Here is a 20,785-nt window from a genome sequence, read left to right as displayed (position 1 = left end):
TGTCTGTAAAAGTGCATAATTCTCATTGTTACAACCATTCCATGGCTTGAGTGTAGATACTTAAGTCACAGTCATTCAGAAGCACTCACCTAAGTGGGCATCACTGCTTTTGAACCTACCAGCCTTTTGCCACCTTAGAAAATGGAGGCCACTGACCCTTAGGATCTCTGGTAGTCTGGGCTTTGATTCCCATGCTCTTGACAAAGGCAAATCTCATAAACAATAAGATGTTTCTTTATTTGGTCAGGGTTTAGCCTGTGGTTGGGATTTCAGCTATCCCACGGAGACAGAAAGAATGAAGAAATAAGCAGAAGAGAGGTCACTGAGACCTCTAAGAAAACACACACACAAATACAAATGTGCTTTTAGAATGCCCTTTTAATTTCTCCTACCTGCTCACCAAGTAAATGAGGTTGTTTTTATGTGTGGTAATACAAAAATGGAAATGACACACATTATCATACTTGCTGATTTATTCCATGAATACATAAAGTACCTTTAGCATGTTCTGTTCAGATATAGTTGGTCTCTCAGTCATGTGTGTAGAACTTTAGCTTGACCAAAAGGCACACTAACTTAAGAGACCTATGTGTTTTATGTCCTCATACTTAATGGCCTGTGCGCTAATTGCTTCGAGCTGTAACTGTGCTTCGTTTCACGGGTTAAAAAGAAATAGTAAGTACACGTAGATATGACAATCATTAAGCCAAGTGATTATTCAACATATGACAAACAAATTAAATGTACGAAGTGTGTTTTAATGTGTACTCAAGTCATTCAAATTTGACCTTTCATCCTTATCTGTGTTTTCTTCCATTGTCTCCCATTAATGGTAACTTAACAAAGAAGGCGGCTCCCTCTTAGCGCGCTGACAAGTAACCAAATAAAACAGTCTGTAGTTTTCCCGGGTGTGAGTGGCAGGAAGTCTGATTACATAATAGCCAATTACACAGCAAAGAGAAAGAATTCTACACTCTTACTACATTAGGGGTAAAACGTATGAAAGATTCTTGAAAAGAGAACATAGAGGACATAAAGACCAAGGTATTATTAGTCATAAATGCCGTGTATAACATTCATAGGTATTTATTTTACTTTATATCTTAATCAATTTTTTATAAATAAATTTTCCTTTTTTCTTTCTTTCCTTTTTTTACATCCTGGCTGAAGTTCCCCTCCCCCTCCCATCCCAGTCCCTTCCCCCACCTTCCCTGTGGACCTCTCTGCTCTGCAACCCCTTCTCCCAAGTCCCCATCCCCTCCACCCTGTTTCTTTCTGAAAAGAAGAGCCCCCCCCACCACGTATATCAGCCAAACCTGGCACAGCAAGTTGCAGCAAGATTAGGCTTCAGACTAGGCACCTCCCTTCCCACTGAGGCTGGACCTGGAAACCCTGTAGGAGAAAAGGGGCCCAGTGGCAGGTAACTGAGTCAGAGTCAGCCGGGTTCCCACTGTTAGAAGTCCTACAAGCTATTCAACTGTAAACTAAGTGCAGAGGGCCTAGGCCAGTCCCTGGATGTCCTTCATTCCTGGTTGGTGAATTTTTTTTAAAATTTTTTGTGGTGTCCTTGACCCCTCTGTCTCCTACAGTGCTTCCTCCCCACCTTTCTGCAGAGTTTTTTCAAGCCCCACCTACTAAAGCAGTGTGTGGGTCCCTGCCTCGGTTTGTATCAGCAGGAGTCTTTATTTAAATACCTCCAGGGTATATGTAAAATCTCCTTTCATGCAGTAATCTTCAGTGTTTTGGGCTTTCTGCATTTGTCCTTAACCCAGTGATATTGCGATTCCAGCATTTTTACCACTGTAAGCCCCAGCTTTGGTCCTGTTTTCAGCTGACCAGGGATTCATGTTCTTGACAGAGTATTTTCCCCAACATTTCCATATTTTAATATCACATACAGCTTATATCCAATCCCAAAAGGGTCTCGTTTCATATAATGTAAGTGAGTCAATCCTTTCTATCTAAGGATTATGATTCAGTATATTAAGAACTGAGATAGTAAGATGTAAAATCCTCTGTGACAATCAGTTCAGTAGCAAACATAAACATTCAAGAACATGTCTAATTGACTCCAAAGACAGTAATCGTGGAATCTACTACTGAACCCTAGAAGTAAAACTTGGAACATGTTGTTAAAAAATAAATGATGTCTTACCACAGTCTCAAACTGTGACTCTATTCCATCCATCTGTTTTTCCTTCCTTCCTTGCTTCCTTCCTTCCTTCCTTCCTTCCTTTCTTCCTTTCTTTTTTCTTTCTTCCTTTTTTTTAACGTTCTTGCTTTGAAAACCATTCGACAGGTACTATTTTAAAAATAACATTTTTTCCCTAAACTAACTCAAATGTATCTAAAAAGTCATTATTTGTTGAATAATGGTGAAAAGTTAAGGGAGTTCAATTTTTTTTTCAGTTTTCACAGAGCCCCTTTATACCATTAAATTAGCTGAGAACCAAGTATTTACAAAGTGTCTATCCAAGTCATGTTGCTGGTCTTTGATCATAACAGGGAACAGTAGTGACTTTCACGAAATGAGGGTAATGTGTTCCAGGGTTTCTCTGAAATAATCAAAGTACAGCTGAAACACTCACTCTGGTACTTTCTAACACCCGAGCCAGGCTGCTAGTTTGTGGGTATGGGTTAATAGGTACTTTATTTAGCTGTGCCTTAATAAGAAAATCCTCATGTGAAGCCAAGATTCTTCATTGATAACATCACCTCTTGCTCATTTGCATCAATTAAAAAGTTATTCTAATGTACGCAGTGGAAGAATTCCATGGTAATCTATCCCAGTGCTGAAAGCCAGTGCGATTCTCATTTTCTTTCTGCACTGATTTTACTCTTCGGTAGGGTTTTCAACAAAGGCATAATATTCTGAATTTGCAGCTTTAAATGTAAAGCACTCTGAGAAATTTTAACCCCCTGCCTGATAAGCTATAACAGGCTACTCCCCCCCCCCACCAAGAGCTCAGGGAATAATGCTGAGTAAGGCTGGAGATCTTATTTATTCCTCATTCTGCATTAGGTAGCACAGAACTTTGTAATGATTGAAAACAAAGGAAAAAGTCAAAAACGTTGCCTTGGCAGTAGTCACTGTTACAGTAGTCAAGTGCATAATGCTTCTCTGTTCACAGTCTGCCTTAGCTGTGTGGACAGGGCTGGGGTTTCTGTCAGTCTTATTCTTTGTCTTTCTCTCACTTCTCTGTCTATGGTGGAAATGGTTTTTAAATGCTTGATGAATCAATTTAACATTTTTATTACAGTTACAGATATGTATTTACAAATCTAGTCGCTCTCTCCCTCCCTCCCTCCCTCCTCCTTTCTCTCTTGATACACTCTCCCTCCTTATTTTTTAATTTTTTAAGTAGTTCTCAGGGAGAAACGGGTATTTTTGTTTGTTTCCTTTGATTAGATTCTATTGGGACAAGTCATAACTGTCTATTTCCTTACCCCATTTACCCCATTCTTCCCTGTCTTTCTTTTAGCCATCTATAATGCTATCTGGTTATATCCTTGGGATAAGCCAGTCCTCAGGTTCCCTGTGTATTAGGTTAAGGAATGAATATATTACTAGACCTGGACATAACTCCACTGCTGACAAATACTCAAGCCTGAGCAGAGCCCTTTATTCTGATAGAAACCGCTTAGGCTTCTCATATTTTTTCTCACAAGTTTGATTTGGTTTTCTTTCTTTCTTTATTGGTAATTGTATTCTTTGTGCATTTGTATAAACTATGCTTACGTATGTGTGATATCAAAGAACAACCAAGATGATCTTTGACAAGATGGTAAATGGCTGTTACTAGAGTGAGCTGCTATGGGAAACCCTTAGGATCCTCACTACTGCTTTATAAAAGCCAACATCTAAGCCTACCAGCACTTATTTATCTGTACAGTTTTCAAAGCACATTCTCTATCTCTACAAGTTTAGAAAAAGCTCCTCATGATACCACGTGATGGATTATGGGTCCCATAAAACATACAGCAATTTTTTTTCTGGAAAACATTTCTAGGAAATGCTCACATTTTAGATGCTTTACGCTTCTTTTAAACTACCCTATCTGATTTTACTACCCTGATTTTCCTAGAGAGTTTTCTGAAAGTTTATGTGATACCAACTAAGAACACTTTTCCCTGACCAATTCGTAGAGAAAAAGCCCCCTTTCCCCCATTGTGTTATCATAAAGTTATAGTTTAGAGCAGGCTAATTTGTTGCAAGTCTGTATAAAAGTAAAAGCTGAAGTTGTCCAAAAAAATTGTGCTTCTAAACTAAAATATAAAATAACGTAAGTCTCTGATTTGGCTGCCTGAAGTGATGCTATTTTAGCTTAGATTGGTTGAATTGTACCAATGAATTCAAAAAAAGAAGACAGACAGGAAAGAAGAAAGGAAGAGTAAAAATGATGTCCATATAATATTGTATAAAATTGCAGACATACCGAAGACATTAGAGTGACAGAGCAAAGCACCTTTCAAACATGTTATTCTTGCCCTAGCTTCATTGATGCATCAGGTTCTATTGAACAGTTACTGTGTACCAATATAGCTATTAAATTTCCCTGACACTGACAAAACTATTATGCATAAAATAACTCTCGAACAGTGTAGCATCATAAAGAAGAAAATGTAACGTGGAAGAAGGGCACAGGGAACTTACAGTGACTCGTTGTTAGTCGTCCTGACTACTTCTGTCCTTGTATCCCACCACCCAGGGTGTCACCTCCATTGAAGTTTCCCTCTAGTCCTATGTGTCAATTGTTCCTAGTGGTGTCTTGCTCAGGCCGCCATAGTGAGCTGTCAAGACCAGATAGTTTACACAGCAGTAGTATATTTCTCATACTTCTGAAAGCTGCAAGTTCAATGTCAAACGGACCTTAGGTTGATTCCTTTGGAAGGTTCTCCTTATAGATTATAAATGCCTCTTTTCATCATATTTTCCTCTGTGTCCTTAGGGGACAGGGAGAGAATGGAGAAAAAAAAGAATTAGTAAGAGCTCAGACAAGTTTTTCCTCCTCCCCTTAGTCGGATATCATTCCTATTGCATTAGAGAGACTCACCCTTATGACTTCTGTTGACCACAGTTACCTCTGCAAGAGCTTTGGTTACCAATGCAGCCACTTTGGAAATTAGGACTTCTGTGCTATTTTGATGGGATACAGTAGTGTCCAAACAGAACTCTGATTTTTGAAAGAGAAGCTCACACTTGAGGAAGGAGGAGAGTAGACGAGCAAAAGAACAAGCTGGAAGAGGACAAGATGAAGCAAGTTTCTTGGTGGAATTAGGTCTGCAAGGAGCTTCCAAGATGTCTCATGTATCTGTTTTTTGTCAGGACCTAAACAGTACAGTTATAAATATCTACCGCTGCCATCCAGACATGTGCTTTGCTGATACGTGAGAAGTATCTTATCACTAAAAAACGGAGGAATAGACATCAGAGGCTAGCAGACTATGTTTGCCCAGAATTTAGCATAACATTAAGTACTTTATAGGAGAAAAACAAAATTGTGTATCTAAGCCATTTACTTATAACTTAAAACACTATTTTTGGGATAAACGTATAAGAGCTTCATGGGAACACAGAGAAAGTATATGCGAGGAGGAAGGTGATGTTGGAGTAATCTTCAAACGATGGATGAACATGTGTTAGGCTAGGAAAGAAGAAAAGAAATTAAGAAAGAGGACAGAACTTTTGCAATCCAGAATTCAGGGAGTTTCAGGGAACTTCAAATACTGAAGGATACCACACTTGATATTCTCAGTCAGGGGAGAACAGGATTGGTAAGGCGGGATGAGGTCTCATTTCAATAGGTCTAAAGAACTTCTATGAGAGGAAGAAGACACATGGTAGAGTCTGAAAAGCTCTTACAGAATACGGAGTGTTATAGTCAAGATAACATGTTTCTAAAAATATTTCTCTGGTGACAGAAAGATCAACTGATGATTGTAGATTCTCTCTCTGTGTGTGTGTGTGTGTGTGTGTGTGTGTGTGTGTGTGTGTGTGTGTGTGTATGCATGTATGAATGTCTTAACTTCTCTGAAGAAAAAATATCAGTTTCTTCTGACATGACAAGGGGTGGTTGTTCTTGTTCCTTGGCTGTGATAATTACTGCCTCATTAAAGATACAAATAATGAATTAACATCAGACAGTTGAAAACCTACATAAAAATGACAGAGGTCAGTCAGAAGGCTTAGAAAAATGTACCCTTTGAGGGAAATTACTCAGCACATTCACATTTTTCTACATTAATCTTGTTGCAACCTGGTGAATCTTGCTTATAATTGTAGAAACTCCTTGATATTCCTTCACACTGTCTTTTGACATAATGTTTTGAAAATAAACGTTCAAGCCACTTCTTGCATGGTGGAAAGTCTTAAGTTGAGTGATGATGTTATTTCTTTTTGTATGGCTCCTGCGTGTTTAGCAGTCCTAAAATAGATCTGTCCAGAGAGGGTCAGGAAGCATCAGTAAGTGTTGACCTACTTTCTAATAGTTTTCAAACTTCCTCCAGGGTAAGAAATTATAAATCCAAGTTTTTTTTTAATGAAGCTCACAGTTCCTTATCTGAAGAAACCACATTCCATCTACACTACATTGCATAAAACTAAGGTATAAAATAAAAAAAAAAAAAAACCAGACTATGTACAGGTTTTGATGGAAAATTCTAGTAGTCTTTCTTAGGGGAGGAATAATGAAAGTTAGTCATAGTATCAGATTTGTCCCTCAAATTTTGTTTGTTCATCTTGTTGGTTGACCTTGAGTGATACACCCATGACCTTGTAAAAAGAGAGAATCCATAACACTCTTGGCCACATTACCACCAGGTTGCTGTTCTCTTTCTTTGCCCTGAAGTATCCTCCTGATGCCCCTTTCCTGGGCGGGCATGTATCTTTATGTTTTTGTTGGCCCTTTGTCTTGCTGTCAATGAGCTGAAAGTACTGAGACTCTGGAAACTAGGTTATGCATAAAATGATAGCAACAGACATTCAATTTATTTCATTTTTTATGTCCTTGTATAAAGAACAATGGGTTTATGTTGGCTTTAAGAACCTAGATGTCCTTCAACAGAGAAATGTATACAGAAATTTTGTTATGTTTACATAATGGAGTACTACTCAGCTATTAAAAACAATGGCTTCATGAAATTCTTAGGCAAATGGATGGAACTAGAAGTTATCATCCTGAGTGAGGTAACCCAGTCACAAAAGAACACACATGGTATGCACTCGATGATATTTGCCCCCAGCCCAAAAATGTTCTGAATACCCAAGAAACAATTCACAGACCTTATGAAGCTCAAATAGAAGGAAGGTCAGAATGTGGATGTCTCAGTTCTTCTTAGAAGGGAGAACAAAATGCTTACGGGAGAAAATATAGGGACAAACAGTTGAGCAAGAACTGAAGAAAACATCATCCAGAGACTGCCTCACCCGGTGATCCAACCCATATGCAGGCACCAAACCCAAGCAATATTACTGATGCCAAGAAGTGCTTACTGGCAGGAGCCAGATATGGATGTCTCCTGAGAGTCTCTGTCAGAGCGGTATAGATTCACATGTGGATGCTCACAGCCAACCATTGGACTAAGCACAGAGGCCCTAATGAAAGAGTTAAAGAAAGGACTGAAGGATCTGAAGGAGTTTGCAACCCCATGGGAAGAACAACATTAACAAACAACCAAACCATCCAGGGTTCCCAGGAACTAAAACACCAACCAATGAGTACACATGGAGAGACTCATGGCCCCAGGTGAAAATGCAGCAGAGGTTAGCACTGTCTGGAATCAATGGGAGGAGAGGCCTTTGGTCCCAGTGTAGGGGAATGCTTAGGTACTGAGGTGGGAAAGGGTAATTGGGAGGAGGAGCACTTTCATGGAAGCAAGAGGAGGAGGAGGGAGGAGGGGATGTGGGGGAAAGGATAACATTTGAAATGTAACTACAGAGATATGCAATTTGAAAAAGGAAGTAATAGCATTAAAGAAAAAAAAAAAGAAAAGCATGAACATTTTCCTCATAATTTATGTTACTAAAACTTCATCAGGATTTTTGAGAAGCCCAATAATGAAAATACCTCTTCCTCATATATGGTTAAAAGCATCTGGGAAATGATCTCAAATGGGCCTTAAACGGTAAGTAAAGTTTCTACTGAAGTCGAGACCAGCCTGCCTCATGTTGTAGCACCAGCTGCGAAGCTGACTTTGCAGCATGGCACAGATTGTTGCTTTTGCAGCCAAGCTTGCTTCTGAAAAGAAAAATGAGCGTGAGAAGTCCAGCCTTTTTCCCTCCAGACTTTCCAAAGCTACTGTAAAAGGAGACTGGGTGTAGAAATAAATCAAGGTGCAGCCAGTAAACACCCTCCACATAGAAAAACACATCAGGAATGGGAAAAAACATGGACCCCTAAAATGTGTGTGTCTGTGTGTGTGTGTGTATTTGTGTGTGTGTATGTGTGTACGTGTTTTGCTGGGGTTTGAACCCAGGACCTCACACACGCTAGACAAAGACTATTACCACTAGGCTATGTTCCCAGCCCTGAAATATAAATGTAAAGTCACGTTTTTAATCTTCCTTTCAACACTCTTCACATCCTCTCCTCCCAGTTCAGAGGAAAACTCTCACCTCGAGTTAAGCTTCTTGTAAATAACAAGTACTTAGTAACTGCTGTCGAGATGCAAACATCGGAATGCTTCCATTTAAGGGAAGTATCAACTGTAGTTCTTGGAGATATTGGCTATCACATCTGCGTTCACTTGCTTTTGGAGATACTCTAGAGGGCAAATGGAAAGAATGTAAAAGATGATGTGACTAGATAGGAATCAAGATCAGATCCAAGGAGCTCCCCTGTTCATCTAAGGTCTTAAATGCTAAGACATCTTGGTTGTCATAGCAACAATTGCAGCTAAGAAAACAATATTTAGAGCTATCTGCAACCCCTTTCCCCAAAGCCCGAATCAAAAAGTTATCTCTTCCTTGTGGAAAGAAAACAAGCATTCCACTGTTGACCCCTGTCTTCTGAAATATGTCGGAATTCTAGCCTACTGAGACTCTTCTTCATTTCCCAGAAACACCAACGTCCTTTAACACAGTTTTTAATTTACTTTCTAAATGATCTCAGGTGGATAACAGATTATATTTGGTTGGCTTACATTATTTTCCTTTTGATAGTCTGGATTTGTTTGGAGTTGAGAGGAGGCACCAAGCATCGTTTAAATGAACAGAATGTTTGGTAGTCAATGATGGAATGGAAATGTGCTGTAACTAGTAGCTAAGAAGGGAGGGAAAATAGGCAGTCACATTAGTTTAAATGTCAGTGGATGCTTGAAAGCAATACCAGTCATCTCGAAACTAAAATAGCATGTTTGTGGTATATGGAGATCCAAAATGGCAGCTTTACATGGTCATGACTGCTAGTAAATCTTGGGGTGACCAATGGTTCCCTATAGTTGTTGCTTTTGGTATGAGTTATGTTATCAGAATTTGCACACTATCTCAAATTTTAGTTTTAGAAAGTACTTATGGAGCTCAGTAAGTGCCCCTGTGAGTTAAAGCAGAAAGCAGGCAAACTGTATTTTGTCAAAAAATGACAGTTAATCTGTACTCTCAGCCACTTGCTTCTAAGTAATATGGCAAATCATCATCAAGGACAACAAAGGGGGTGGTTAGGGAAGTGATTGGATGTGCAAAATTTAACGTCCCTTTGGTGTCGAAGGCATAATAAAATGCAAGTAGACTCCATCTTATGTGTTCATTGTCTCATTCAAACTTTGTACACAGCTGAAGACTTTGTTTTTTTCTGTCAACTTATTTATTTATGATATTGTGGTCTTTATGGCTCCAGCAGGCCTCAAACTCACCCTCTATCCCAGACTGAACTTGAACTTTTCATCCTCCTGTTCAGCATCTTGAGGACTGAGATTACAGGTGTGTGCCACCAAGCCCATCTCTAAATAAAACTTTTTTTTTTTTTTAGTCTAGGCTCATTTTTGATTTGAAAAAATATAGCTAACTCAGGACACCTGTAATTATTTTCTAATCTAAACAATAACAAGCTAGTTTTGTAGCATTTCCACATGTTGGAATTTTTCTAAGGAAGAAAGTGTTATATTTTTAAACTGATATTATATAGCAACAGGAAGGACCACACTGGAAAAAAAAAAGGTAGTTTTAATACTCAGATTCTAACAATCGAAGTAAATGCTTTAAGATACAATGCATTTCAAAACACCCACGTTGTTCTTTTTCATCTTTAATTCTTCCTTTTTTTGGACCAAGCATATTTTTGCTCAGTTTTAGCTCTAATCTTGAAATTGGAGAAAGAGAAAGCCACTTGAAGTTCATTTGCTATTTGCACACCAGGTAACAGAATAGTACCCCAACCTAGACTTTGGGTCAAATCTTAGCCACATACCACACGCATGCTGTCAGCTGACAAGCTCCCTACATGAAGGCGCTTAAGCAGAACTCTGTAGTCCCTTTGCTAAGGGGTTATTGGAAATGGATTTTATTAGTTTACATAGCATTCCTTCTCAATGAAATATATAACCCCAAAATAAATGACCAGTCCTAAGCTAGTCTTTATTAATATACACAAATAGTTTCATGGGTCAAGTAGGCATAGAAGATCATAAACAAATGCTTTTGCAGGTTTAAAACCGCTGTTGGGTTCATCAAAGTTAAAAACAAAAAGACATCCCTCAACCCCTACACCACTCACATCAAAAATTCTAATTGATAGGTTAGAAAACCCGTAATGGGATCTCTTAATGTCTGAGGTTTTAAATTGCCAATAAAAGCTACTAGGTAAGTCGGAGAATTTGTGTACCAAACTTTGACTTTCTGACCCTCAGACGTTCCTGTTGCCCACACCACCAACAATAACCTTTAAGGACCAGGAGATGGCTGAGCGAGGATCCTAACAGCCATGTAAAAAGCCAATCTTGTCTGCAAGGGTCTGTCACCTTTGCACAGAAACAGTAAGCAGTGACAGAAACAAGAGCATGCAACCTGTGGGCCACCAGCCTCACCAAAAAGCTTTGAGTTAGCTCCAGCTTCAATGAGAAAGCTAGACAGAACATTAGGAGAACATTCAGTACACTATGGTGTACAGACATGTGTGCAACAGCACACACATCTTCATACCCATGTGTACATATGTATTTGCACACACAAAGGAGTGGGGAGAGAGACTGGTGTTAAAGTTTATAAAAACCCATTGCCAAGATCCCACCAACAAAGTTTGAAGTCTTTTGTCAGGTTCTTGCCTATGGAAAGGCTGTCCATATTATATTCCGCACAGTACTTAGCCGCACTGATTTGTTTTGAAGTGCAATGCGACTTTCCATAAGCGGTGCTCAACTGGGCCATCTTGGAAATAATGAGTTCAACTCTCAGAATGTCCCGGCAGCTGGACAACAGCCCCATGCTCATGTTGCTTGCACAAACACAAGAACTGTGCTCCCACAGTGGGATCTGGGACTCCTAAGGTCCTGCAGCTTTTTTATTTTGTAAAGCACATGATGCCGACAGAGGAGGGGGCTGGGTTCTAAGAGTCAGAATTTTCCAAGACCAGAGTAGACACAGTCTGAAAGCAGCCGGTGAAGCAAGCGATTATTTGTAGTGGGAGGATATGGGCAATGAGCAGATGTCTGTAGATACTACAAAGGGAAATAAACACTGCTGAAGAGCTGCCTTGCGTAGGAAAACTTTAAAGGGGAATTATTTTTTTTAAGCAGCAATGTTTGGGAACACCCTGGTGAAATAGAGTATTCTGGGTAGCACTAGCACTTCTGAAAGGAAAGAAGTTCTTGTAGTCAGGATGACTTCTCTGCTCAGAATCCTTAATCTTTTCTTTTTATTCTGTCCTTTAAAAGAACACGTAGAGAACACTTATGTGTTAAGAATTGTGCTTTCTTGCCTCCTGCCCCTGCTTCCCCTTCACCCCCCATGTATACACAGCACTTTGAAGTTCAAATGCCATTTGTTAACAACTAGAGGTCATGGACTTTAGAAGCAAAGGCAAAACAATGCACTTACTGCAGCAAACTAAATTCACAAAGCAGCCTCCCAGGGTGAAGCTGGAAAACACATGAGTATCAGTGTTTGAGTTGGCTTTCCTGCCCTTGCTGATGGAAGGCAATATCTTGCTGACATATTCCATCATTTCTAATGAAAGGACTAGGAATGGCGTCTTCTTGATATCATTATATGGAGTCATTTTTGCTTGTTTGAAAGAAACATGAATTAGACATTTGTGTTTTTTATGGCCAGCGTGGACTTTGTGTTTGAAGCGATGACATCATACCCTTTCTTTCTGGACTCTCTGATCAAGGCTGCATCATTGGTTTCTCATATCTTTGATAGCAGAGAATATTTGAGCATTCCACAGCCAAAGAAGCTATAAAAATAATCTTTTCAACTTTTAGATCGACTACAAAGATGTTATCCTATATTTTTTTTGGCCAGATCAATCTTGTTACAATTTCAACCATTTTTTTAAATTCTTTATTGTAACTATGTACTTCAAAATTAAGATCCAATTACCTAATTCATGAACTGTAATTTAATTAAAATTTAGGAGACAAAGCATTGATATCATGAAATGTATATATATAAATGACCTTATTCTGGAAGTCATCATTTTATGTACAGCTTTAACTATTCTTACCTTCATTTGACTATTATTACCTTTCATTTTATATGTCATGATTTCATTCTTTATGTTGAAACTGATGTTAATTATGAGTTCTCCTGTTGGTAGCTTGGAAAATCATCCATGGGAAGTTATTTTTTTAAAAAAAAAACAATGTCATTGGAATACATTCCCTTTGTCACCATTGATTTGATGTTCACTTGCCTTCGGCTCAGAATTTGCAAGGTGGAAAATTTGATTAGTTAGTATGTATTCCCATCTGAATGACGCTAGATCAGCATTGCTGGGCCAGATGTTCAGGCCCAGGCTTTCTTAAGTAGCAAGCACACAGGCCACAGTGACTCTTCTTGGACCTGAGAATGTGAAGAACATGGATTGTGACTTCCAACCAGATCCACAGTATCTGAGGATGCCCATACTCTTCGACTGGATCCACAGTATCTGAGGATGCCCATACTCTTCTACGTTCATTTGGATTGTTTTTCCTTTGCTTTTCCAGTTCATCCCCCCAAATACTCCAAAGTGCCACAGGGTTAAAAACTTTCATGGGCCAGCTGAAGAGCCTTCTTAGATGGGTCATATTTTCATCCTTATTAATCCAACCAATCCATCATCTGATTACAGATAGTCCATGATTTGACCTCAGGAGACCTGTATTGATATCCTAGGCCTGCTGTTAATACACTTGGCTCAGACAACATTTCCTAACATACTATTTCCTAACATACAAATAGAAAGTAAAAACCGCCACCCCATCTAACCAATTACTTAATATGTTATTTCTATGGGAAAATATTTTAGAGCAAATAAACCCAGACCTGGGAGCTATGTATCTGTTTCTCTCATTTAGTACCTTGCACAGTAAGTTCCCTTTTGGAGAAAAAAGTAAAAGAAAGAAAGGAAGAAAGAAAGAAAGAAAGAAAGAAAGAGAAAGAAAGGGAAGGAAGAAAGGGAAGAAAGAAAAGGGAAGGAAAAGAAAGGAAAGGAAAAGAAAGGAAAGGAAAGAGAAATATAAAAAAATTATTTAATTTACAAAAGATAATCTTCAACATCAACAGCGTCATCTTCCTCCTCCTCTTTTAAATATTATACACATAACATATAGTGATACTTGAAAAGTAGCAGACCCCTTCATTTCTTTTCTCTATAAATATGTATTTCCATGACATCTTCCAAGGAGTTTGGTCCAAGCTCTGTTGTATGACTATTTTCCCATACCAGCCTCTTCAGCATCCTTCTCAGCCAGTTGCCACCAAAGAAGAGTTTCCTCATCCAACCACTCTTTGTAGAGACAGAACTACTTGAACTAACTCTTGTTAAGGAGAAGACACTTCCTTCTGAAGTTGTGCCTGGGTTACTTATCACCCAGGTTTGTCTAGTTTTAGGGAGAAAAACTGAATGGTGATCGATGCTTTCTGTTGGATTACAGAATCCAGTACAAATATGGGGAAGCTTCTTAGCTATTGAAGTGATGAGACTGGTATGCATAGGACTGTTGGCAAATTTAGTAGAATAGAGCAGGAGAAATAAGGCGTGGCACCCGGGATAATTATTAAAGAGCAGAATCTCAGGGGTACGTGTGAGTGAGGTTAGAATTCCCTTCAGACATCTGAGTCCAGACTGTGCTGCCTCCTTTCCAGTTACTTTCAATGTTTTTTTTTTTTTTTTTTTTTTTTTTTTTTTTTTTTTTTTTTTTTTTTTTTTTGTCTGAACTCTTAAGCCTTTCAGCCTGTGCTGTTTAGTGGTTTTTGTTTGTCAGGTTTCTTTTTTCCTCTCGTTGAGAATAAGTGCTATTTTGTCTTGCTTCTAGAACATAAAGTTCCAAGAATATCTGCTATAATAAAATGAACATTGAGCTAAGTTAGGAGATGCTGCTCTTATTCTTTACCCACTCCTTTAAATCAAAAGGACAAGTTGTAAACTACATTTTTTTAAATGTTATCTCCTGTGCTACAGGATCCTTGTTGCCTCAGAAAACATAAAAGGGGCAGATTTACAATCACTTTGAGCAAATTGCCTGTAGAATTCTAAGGACAGGAAATGGGGGGGGGATGCAGCACCCACCTTTAGACATTCCATAAAACATGTAGAATAAACAGACCCAAGAACACCAAACACTCTTGGTCTCAGGTTGAGAAGTAGCAAATTCGCCTTTAGGAGAGAATTCCAGAAAGGAAAAAAAAAAAAAAAAAAAAAAGATAATGTGATGAAAATACGAATCCATTTTCACAAAAGAGTGAAACTGACCTTGACCACCCCCCAAATATGCTTTCCCAATTTTCTCTAAGACTTGTTGATTCCTTTGAATTCAAGCAATTCTACTACCTACATAGATATAGCAAAACGAAGCAATGTCACAGACAGATACTTCTTATGCTTTAAGAGGAATATGTTCCCATGGAGCTCTGATTCATGACATCGGGGTGAAAGCTGAAATGCACAAGCCCCTGGGTGATGGTTGCAACTGGTGTACAGTCGTCAGTAGTAGTGTTCTGGTCCTTATGTCTCAGGAATGATTGTTTTCAGTTATGAACAATTTTGACCCCACAAGGTTTTGTCAGTTTCTAGAGATCATTTTTATGGTCCTAGCTCACAGAATGCTACTGACATATTATATGCATTGGGGTTATGGATATAACTAAACACCTTTCAGCACAGGCCCTTATTAAAAATTTGCCTGTAGTGCAAAGGATAAGAAACCACCCTGTGGAGGCAATATTTTGCGAATTTCTTATGTAAAGAAACAATCTATTGAAACTGTTCAAAACATTAAAAGCTGACCAGCTGACTGTAATAGGTAAGCTCATGTACTAGAGGCTTTGAGCAGAGGGTGATCACTGTTGAAAATTTCAATCTAAAAGAGGATGTAGAAGATGGTACCCAGCTGTACTCCGTCACCTGCAGGAATGAAGAGAAAATGTACTTAAAAGGATGCGTCCTGGCCATACACTCTTTGTCTACTTCCTTCATGCCAGCCAGGAAGACTGCTTCATGTCTCACACCCATATTTGTCCTGTGTGTCTTACTACTCACAGAGACTCTCCCGAATTCTGGGTAGAATTTTCTTCTCACTGCCAAGTCCCATCCATCTCCCCCTTGCTTTAGAACTTCAAAACGTCTTCTTTCACGGGGAGAAATGGCTGCCAGCTCCCCTCTAGCCGCAGCTGGCATCCTTCCCTCTATAGCACTTTATCTTTCAGACTACAAATGTGTCACTGCCCATCTGTGCATGAGGAACTGTGCCAGCGTTTTATGAAGGATAAAAGGATGAGGAAGATGGTCCCCAGTTTAGAACTTTCATGGTCTAGGGGGGAAAACTCCAATAAAGGGTAATAACATAAATAGTATTTAATAATTATCTTGGTAAGAAGTTTCTTTCAAAATCTTAGAGGAGGTTCTAGGAACTCAAAGATCAAGAATGAGGATATAGATAAATCTACACGTGAAAAGTATAGTTATTTTCTTCTGCAAATATGTTCTCTAAATTAAGCTGGAATCCCATGCACAAGGATTATATAATAACAATAAACACCGATTGCTGCTGATGAAATTTGAAGACTATGAGTTAGAATATGCCGAATTTGAACACATTTATGCAAAAATTTAGAGTGAATAAGAGCCAGGAGATTGGATATGTTAAATGCACCCTATCCACAGGAATAGAACAGAGAAGTTTCCAGGATCTGTGTGATTGAATCTAGTTTTGAGAAGCTAGGTTTAATCACTTCTGAATATATCTTAGACTGTTCTGTTATTGTATAAGGTGGGTAATCATTGAGAATTGTTCTTTTCATTTAGTAGATGGATACTGAAAGCTCTACCTGAGCTTGTGATTTTCAGAAGCTTTGTACATGGTCACCCTTCTTGTAAAACTTAAAAAAAAAAAAAAAAAAAAAAAAACTTGGATCACAGAAAAAGTAAAGATATAATCTATCAATGTTTACCAAGCAAGGGCCAATGAGAATTTAATTTAATTTAATCTAAAACATTTGGGAGATTATCACAGTTTACACTGTTGCACGGAGGCATTTTGTGTTACCACAAACTTTCATCCCCTTTGGTTCAGTGGGAGAAGCAGAATTTACCTCAAAATTTGCCTGTGTAGAAAGCTATCCCGAGCTGGAAGCAACCTGCTAAGGACCATCAAGAGGAAAGGCTGTTTCCTTTCCGAAACAGTATGGAGAAGGCTTCTCAGTGAGGCAAAAAATGCAACTGTCTGCATCTTCAGAACTTGCAGTGGAGAAAGGATGTTGGTCACATTTTACTGTAGGAATCACTTCTGGAAGAGTATATGCAAACTAGTCATCTTCAGTTTCTGCGATTCCCCCTCAATTCTGGGAATGAGATGAATGTTAATTGCCAAAACATCTTTAAAGCCATCTTGTTGATGCTCAGTGAGCAACATCCTATGATATCCTTCCAAGAGTTCTCATACTCATCTTGATTTCAATGTTCTTTTTCATAAGATCACAGTATTCATCAGTAACTTTAAGAATGTCTTCCATAATCCAAAACATAACACTAACTTTATGTAACAGGACTTTCTTTCCCCTGTCAGTTATCCTAGGCTTCTGCATCTCCTTCAACGTTGATGTGAAAAACTCAATGAGTTTCAGTGGCCCAGTGGAGGACATGTTTGGATACACTGTTCAACAATATGAAAACGAAGAAGGCAAATGGTAAGCAAGTAGGCTCTGTTGCTCTACAGCTCTCTTACACAGAATTGGGAAATATTTCCAGCATGTTTTATGAATGGAACAATAACTGAATGACTCATTTGTGCTAGAAAAATGTTTTCTAGTGGGTCGGTGATAGAAGCTGACATGAAGTCAAAGACACAGCATTCCTTAGAAATTTAAAGGAAGTGGTTACAGATTTCTGATGGTTAACTCCTAGAATGACCTCAAGGAAGATTCTTAACCCAGTATTCAGTAACTGGGTTGCCTTGTCAACTCTTCCTGGGTTAGTTCTTATTCTACAGTGACTTGAATACTTGACTGAAATGTATTAAGAAGGACGAGAGGGGAGGTTAAATGACCAGGAGGGATGACTATTACTGTAGTTGCTAGGGGATTAGGTTTAGGTTTTGCTTTGTTGGTTTTTTGTTTGTTATGCTTTGGTAGTATACTAAGTGTTGTGTATGGATGACAGTGAACCATACTAAATTTCAAATATCTACTTTTAATACTGTGAGTGCTTGGCTAACTTCATCATAGAGAAGTTAGAATATGTTTAACTTTTAACAATTTCACAAAATAAATAGTAGAGATCTTTCAGTTTGCATCCCATCTAATTGTAATCAATACAGATTTATAAAATTGTATATTAGAGAACTCGATATGAGTTAGTTTAGTGTCTGTTTCTTAATTTTAAAAGCCCATTGTTTTCTAGCAAAAGTCAGTAGTACGTCAGTTCAAAATTATTATTTCACAGAGAAAATGTACACTTTGATTTCTTCTCTAGACATTTTAAGTTTGATAATAATTCCCTGAAGAGAATCAAAAGTAATAATTTGAGTTCTCACATTTTTTAAGTATAAATGTTGTATCTTATATGTACATTACTATTTGTGAGAATTTTACTAACTTCTATGAAGTTTTACATCCTCTGTTCATTTTTCCTACCTTCCCCATACCTGACCTCATTCTGTTTTTAAAGTCAAACAATGTCTTTCAGACACCATATACCCCTTACAAAAATTGTGCCCACAGTTCAAAGAGCTCAACCTATGTGGGAAAATGGTGAGTGGGCCAATCAGTCAGTTTTCTTTTTGCTATGTGATGACCACATCTAAAAGTTGATTTTACAAATACAGACACATTTGTGTATGTAATAAAGAAAGCTATAGTGGACATCAAACTTTGAAGACTGAAAATACCTATTTAAAGAATAACCAAGTACTGACAAAGTGTTTTAAAATGTTTTCTTTTTAATGTACCTTTTCTTTGTGGGGTCAATGATCAAGAAGCTAAGTCAGTCTTGGATGGACCTTGCTGCTATAACATGTCTCATCCCCAGAGTCATCATGTCTTCTCAGAGGTGAAGATTCAGATGAAAACGAGACAGAACAAATGAATGCAGAGATTAACAATAAAAATCAGAGTAGAGAAGCAAATGTTGCTAATGAAATGTCTGATTGAACTTATACTGAACTAAACTGTAAGCACACGGTGAATTCTAGAGATATGTGTGAAACACTAACAAGGGTTCAAGCTTCTTTAAGAACTGAGACCAGGCCTTGCTCCGCACATTAAATGTAAATGAATTTTCTTTACAACTGTTTTTTAAAAGATGAAGACTTTTTTTTTGTTAGCCATTGCTAAGTTTGTATCAGTTAAGCAACAAATATGTCCGACATACTCATCATTGTTCTAATTCTGTGGGAAATGTAATATTAAAGAAACAAAAGCTTCTAATCCAGAAGGTATAGTTGAAACAATTAAGAATCAACAGTAGTACCAAGCAGTGTGGGACACACTGTGAGCTCTTTGGGAGTTTGGGAAGAAAACAGTTCCTTGTTTGTGATCTAAGTCTTGAAAGGTGACTTATCTGTGGCTAAGAGGAAACGGAAATGTCACTCCAAGCTGAGAAGTCACATGAGTAAAGATAGACCTTCAACGACAAATCTTGGAACCAAAAAGGGGCAGAGAGAAAGTACTGTAGGCTGTTGCATTAAATGTCACTTTGTAAAGTAGTGTAGAGCTGAGTGAATTGCCTATGAATTAGGAAATCTACCAGCAAGCAAGAATCCAACTTAGTACTTAAGAGATAAAACTGCAGGGCTTGATGAGACAGTCTGAAATCCTAGCACTCAAGACACTTAAGATGGAAAAGTCACTAGTTCAGGGTCATTCCCCATCATGTGAGAAATTCAAGGCCCACATGGGCTACTTACAATATGGTTTCAAACAAATAAACGAAAATAAAATGAACTGAGAGATAAGGCCAGGGTGATTGGAATCAAATAAACGTCTATGCAACATCAACTTGGACGAATCGTTAAGTTTTGATGGAACTTTAGGGGAAAAAATGTTAAGATATCAAAGTGACAAGACATCTTTCAAAATTTTGGTACTGGATTCTTGGAAAATGGGGGATCATTGACAGAGACATATTCAGAGAAATGTAAAATCAATCTTCTTAGGGAGTCGATGAGTTTATTTTTTAAAAAGTTTGGTGTCTAGATAATTAGAAACTTTAAAATAGTATACGGATAGATGGAAAAGCAAACATAGCAGAACAGACAGACTAAAGAGCCCAGCCTGTACCTCGTACCCTGCCCTGCATCTGACATGCAGACATGAACATAATATACACATGGCGACTGTGTGTTGACTAAGCAGCTAAGTCTTGTTTAACACACTGTTACCATTCATGGAGCACAACTCCATAAAGAGAATAGTTCTCCTGGAGGAAAGGAACTGCTGAAATCAGTGCTGGAAATGGATCCCCAGACCTGCTGGGCTTTTCCCTTTATTAGAAATAAACTGTAAAGTAATGTTTGGTAGTCAGCCCTTTCATGGCTAGCACCGGATTTTACTCATCAGCATTCTAAGTGAGAGCTTGCAAGCGTTCGGGAGGTAGGATGTGGAGATCAGATACCTGTTTCTATTTTACCACCCCCTATTTCGCAACAGCCGAACTGGTACGAATAAATGGATTTAAAAGTAAGAAGACTTCCATCCCAGAATGCCCACGCTGTAACAGGTGGCATGGTGGCCCACAGTGGCACTAAAGAGAGCCAGGCACTGGTGATGGGGAAGCATGTTTGGATGTTCTGCAAATGTTTATACAATCAGACAGAACGCAGGCTTATTCTGGGGACTTCACTATGGAGCAACTGACAGACTTTGGGCAAAGTGGATTCCGTTGTTTTGATTTATTCAGTCATATTTGCAGCCCATGTTCTAGAAACCTGTCCAACTTAGGTTAATTTTTTTTAAAAAAGCAAAACATAAACAAAAACCATTTTGACTCATTCTATGTCTTGACTGCATCATGCCTAAAAAAAGGAATTCTTTTGGGTCATTACCCATGTTTAAAAAACACTATTTAAATTTTGTTGAAGGAATTAAAACAACACACAGTTAGCTTTATGTCTCCTTTACCTCTCAAGAGTTTATCACCAAGACTAATATACT

The 20,785-nt window shown here is 38.4% G+C and overlaps 1 protein-coding gene across 1 annotated transcript in view; it reads left to right on the top strand.

Moving 5' to 3' along the window:
• ITGA1 (integrin subunit alpha 1) overlaps positions 1-20,785 on the top strand; it is a 141,961-nt gene that overhangs the window by 31,274 nt on the left and 89,902 nt on the right. The window contains exon 2 of the mRNA XM_080933736.1: positions 17,203-17,323. Coding sequence (XP_080789862.1) covers positions 17,203-17,323 — 121 coding nt within the window. The remainder of the gene's footprint in view (positions 1-17,202; positions 17,324-20,785) is intronic.

This window comes from Micromys minutus (genome assembly GCF_963924665.1).
Source record: "Micromys minutus genome assembly, chromosome: 20".
Lineage (NCBI taxonomy): Eukaryota > Metazoa > Chordata > Mammalia > Rodentia > Muridae > Micromys > Micromys minutus.
This window is presented reverse-complemented; position numbering and strand designations above follow the sequence as displayed.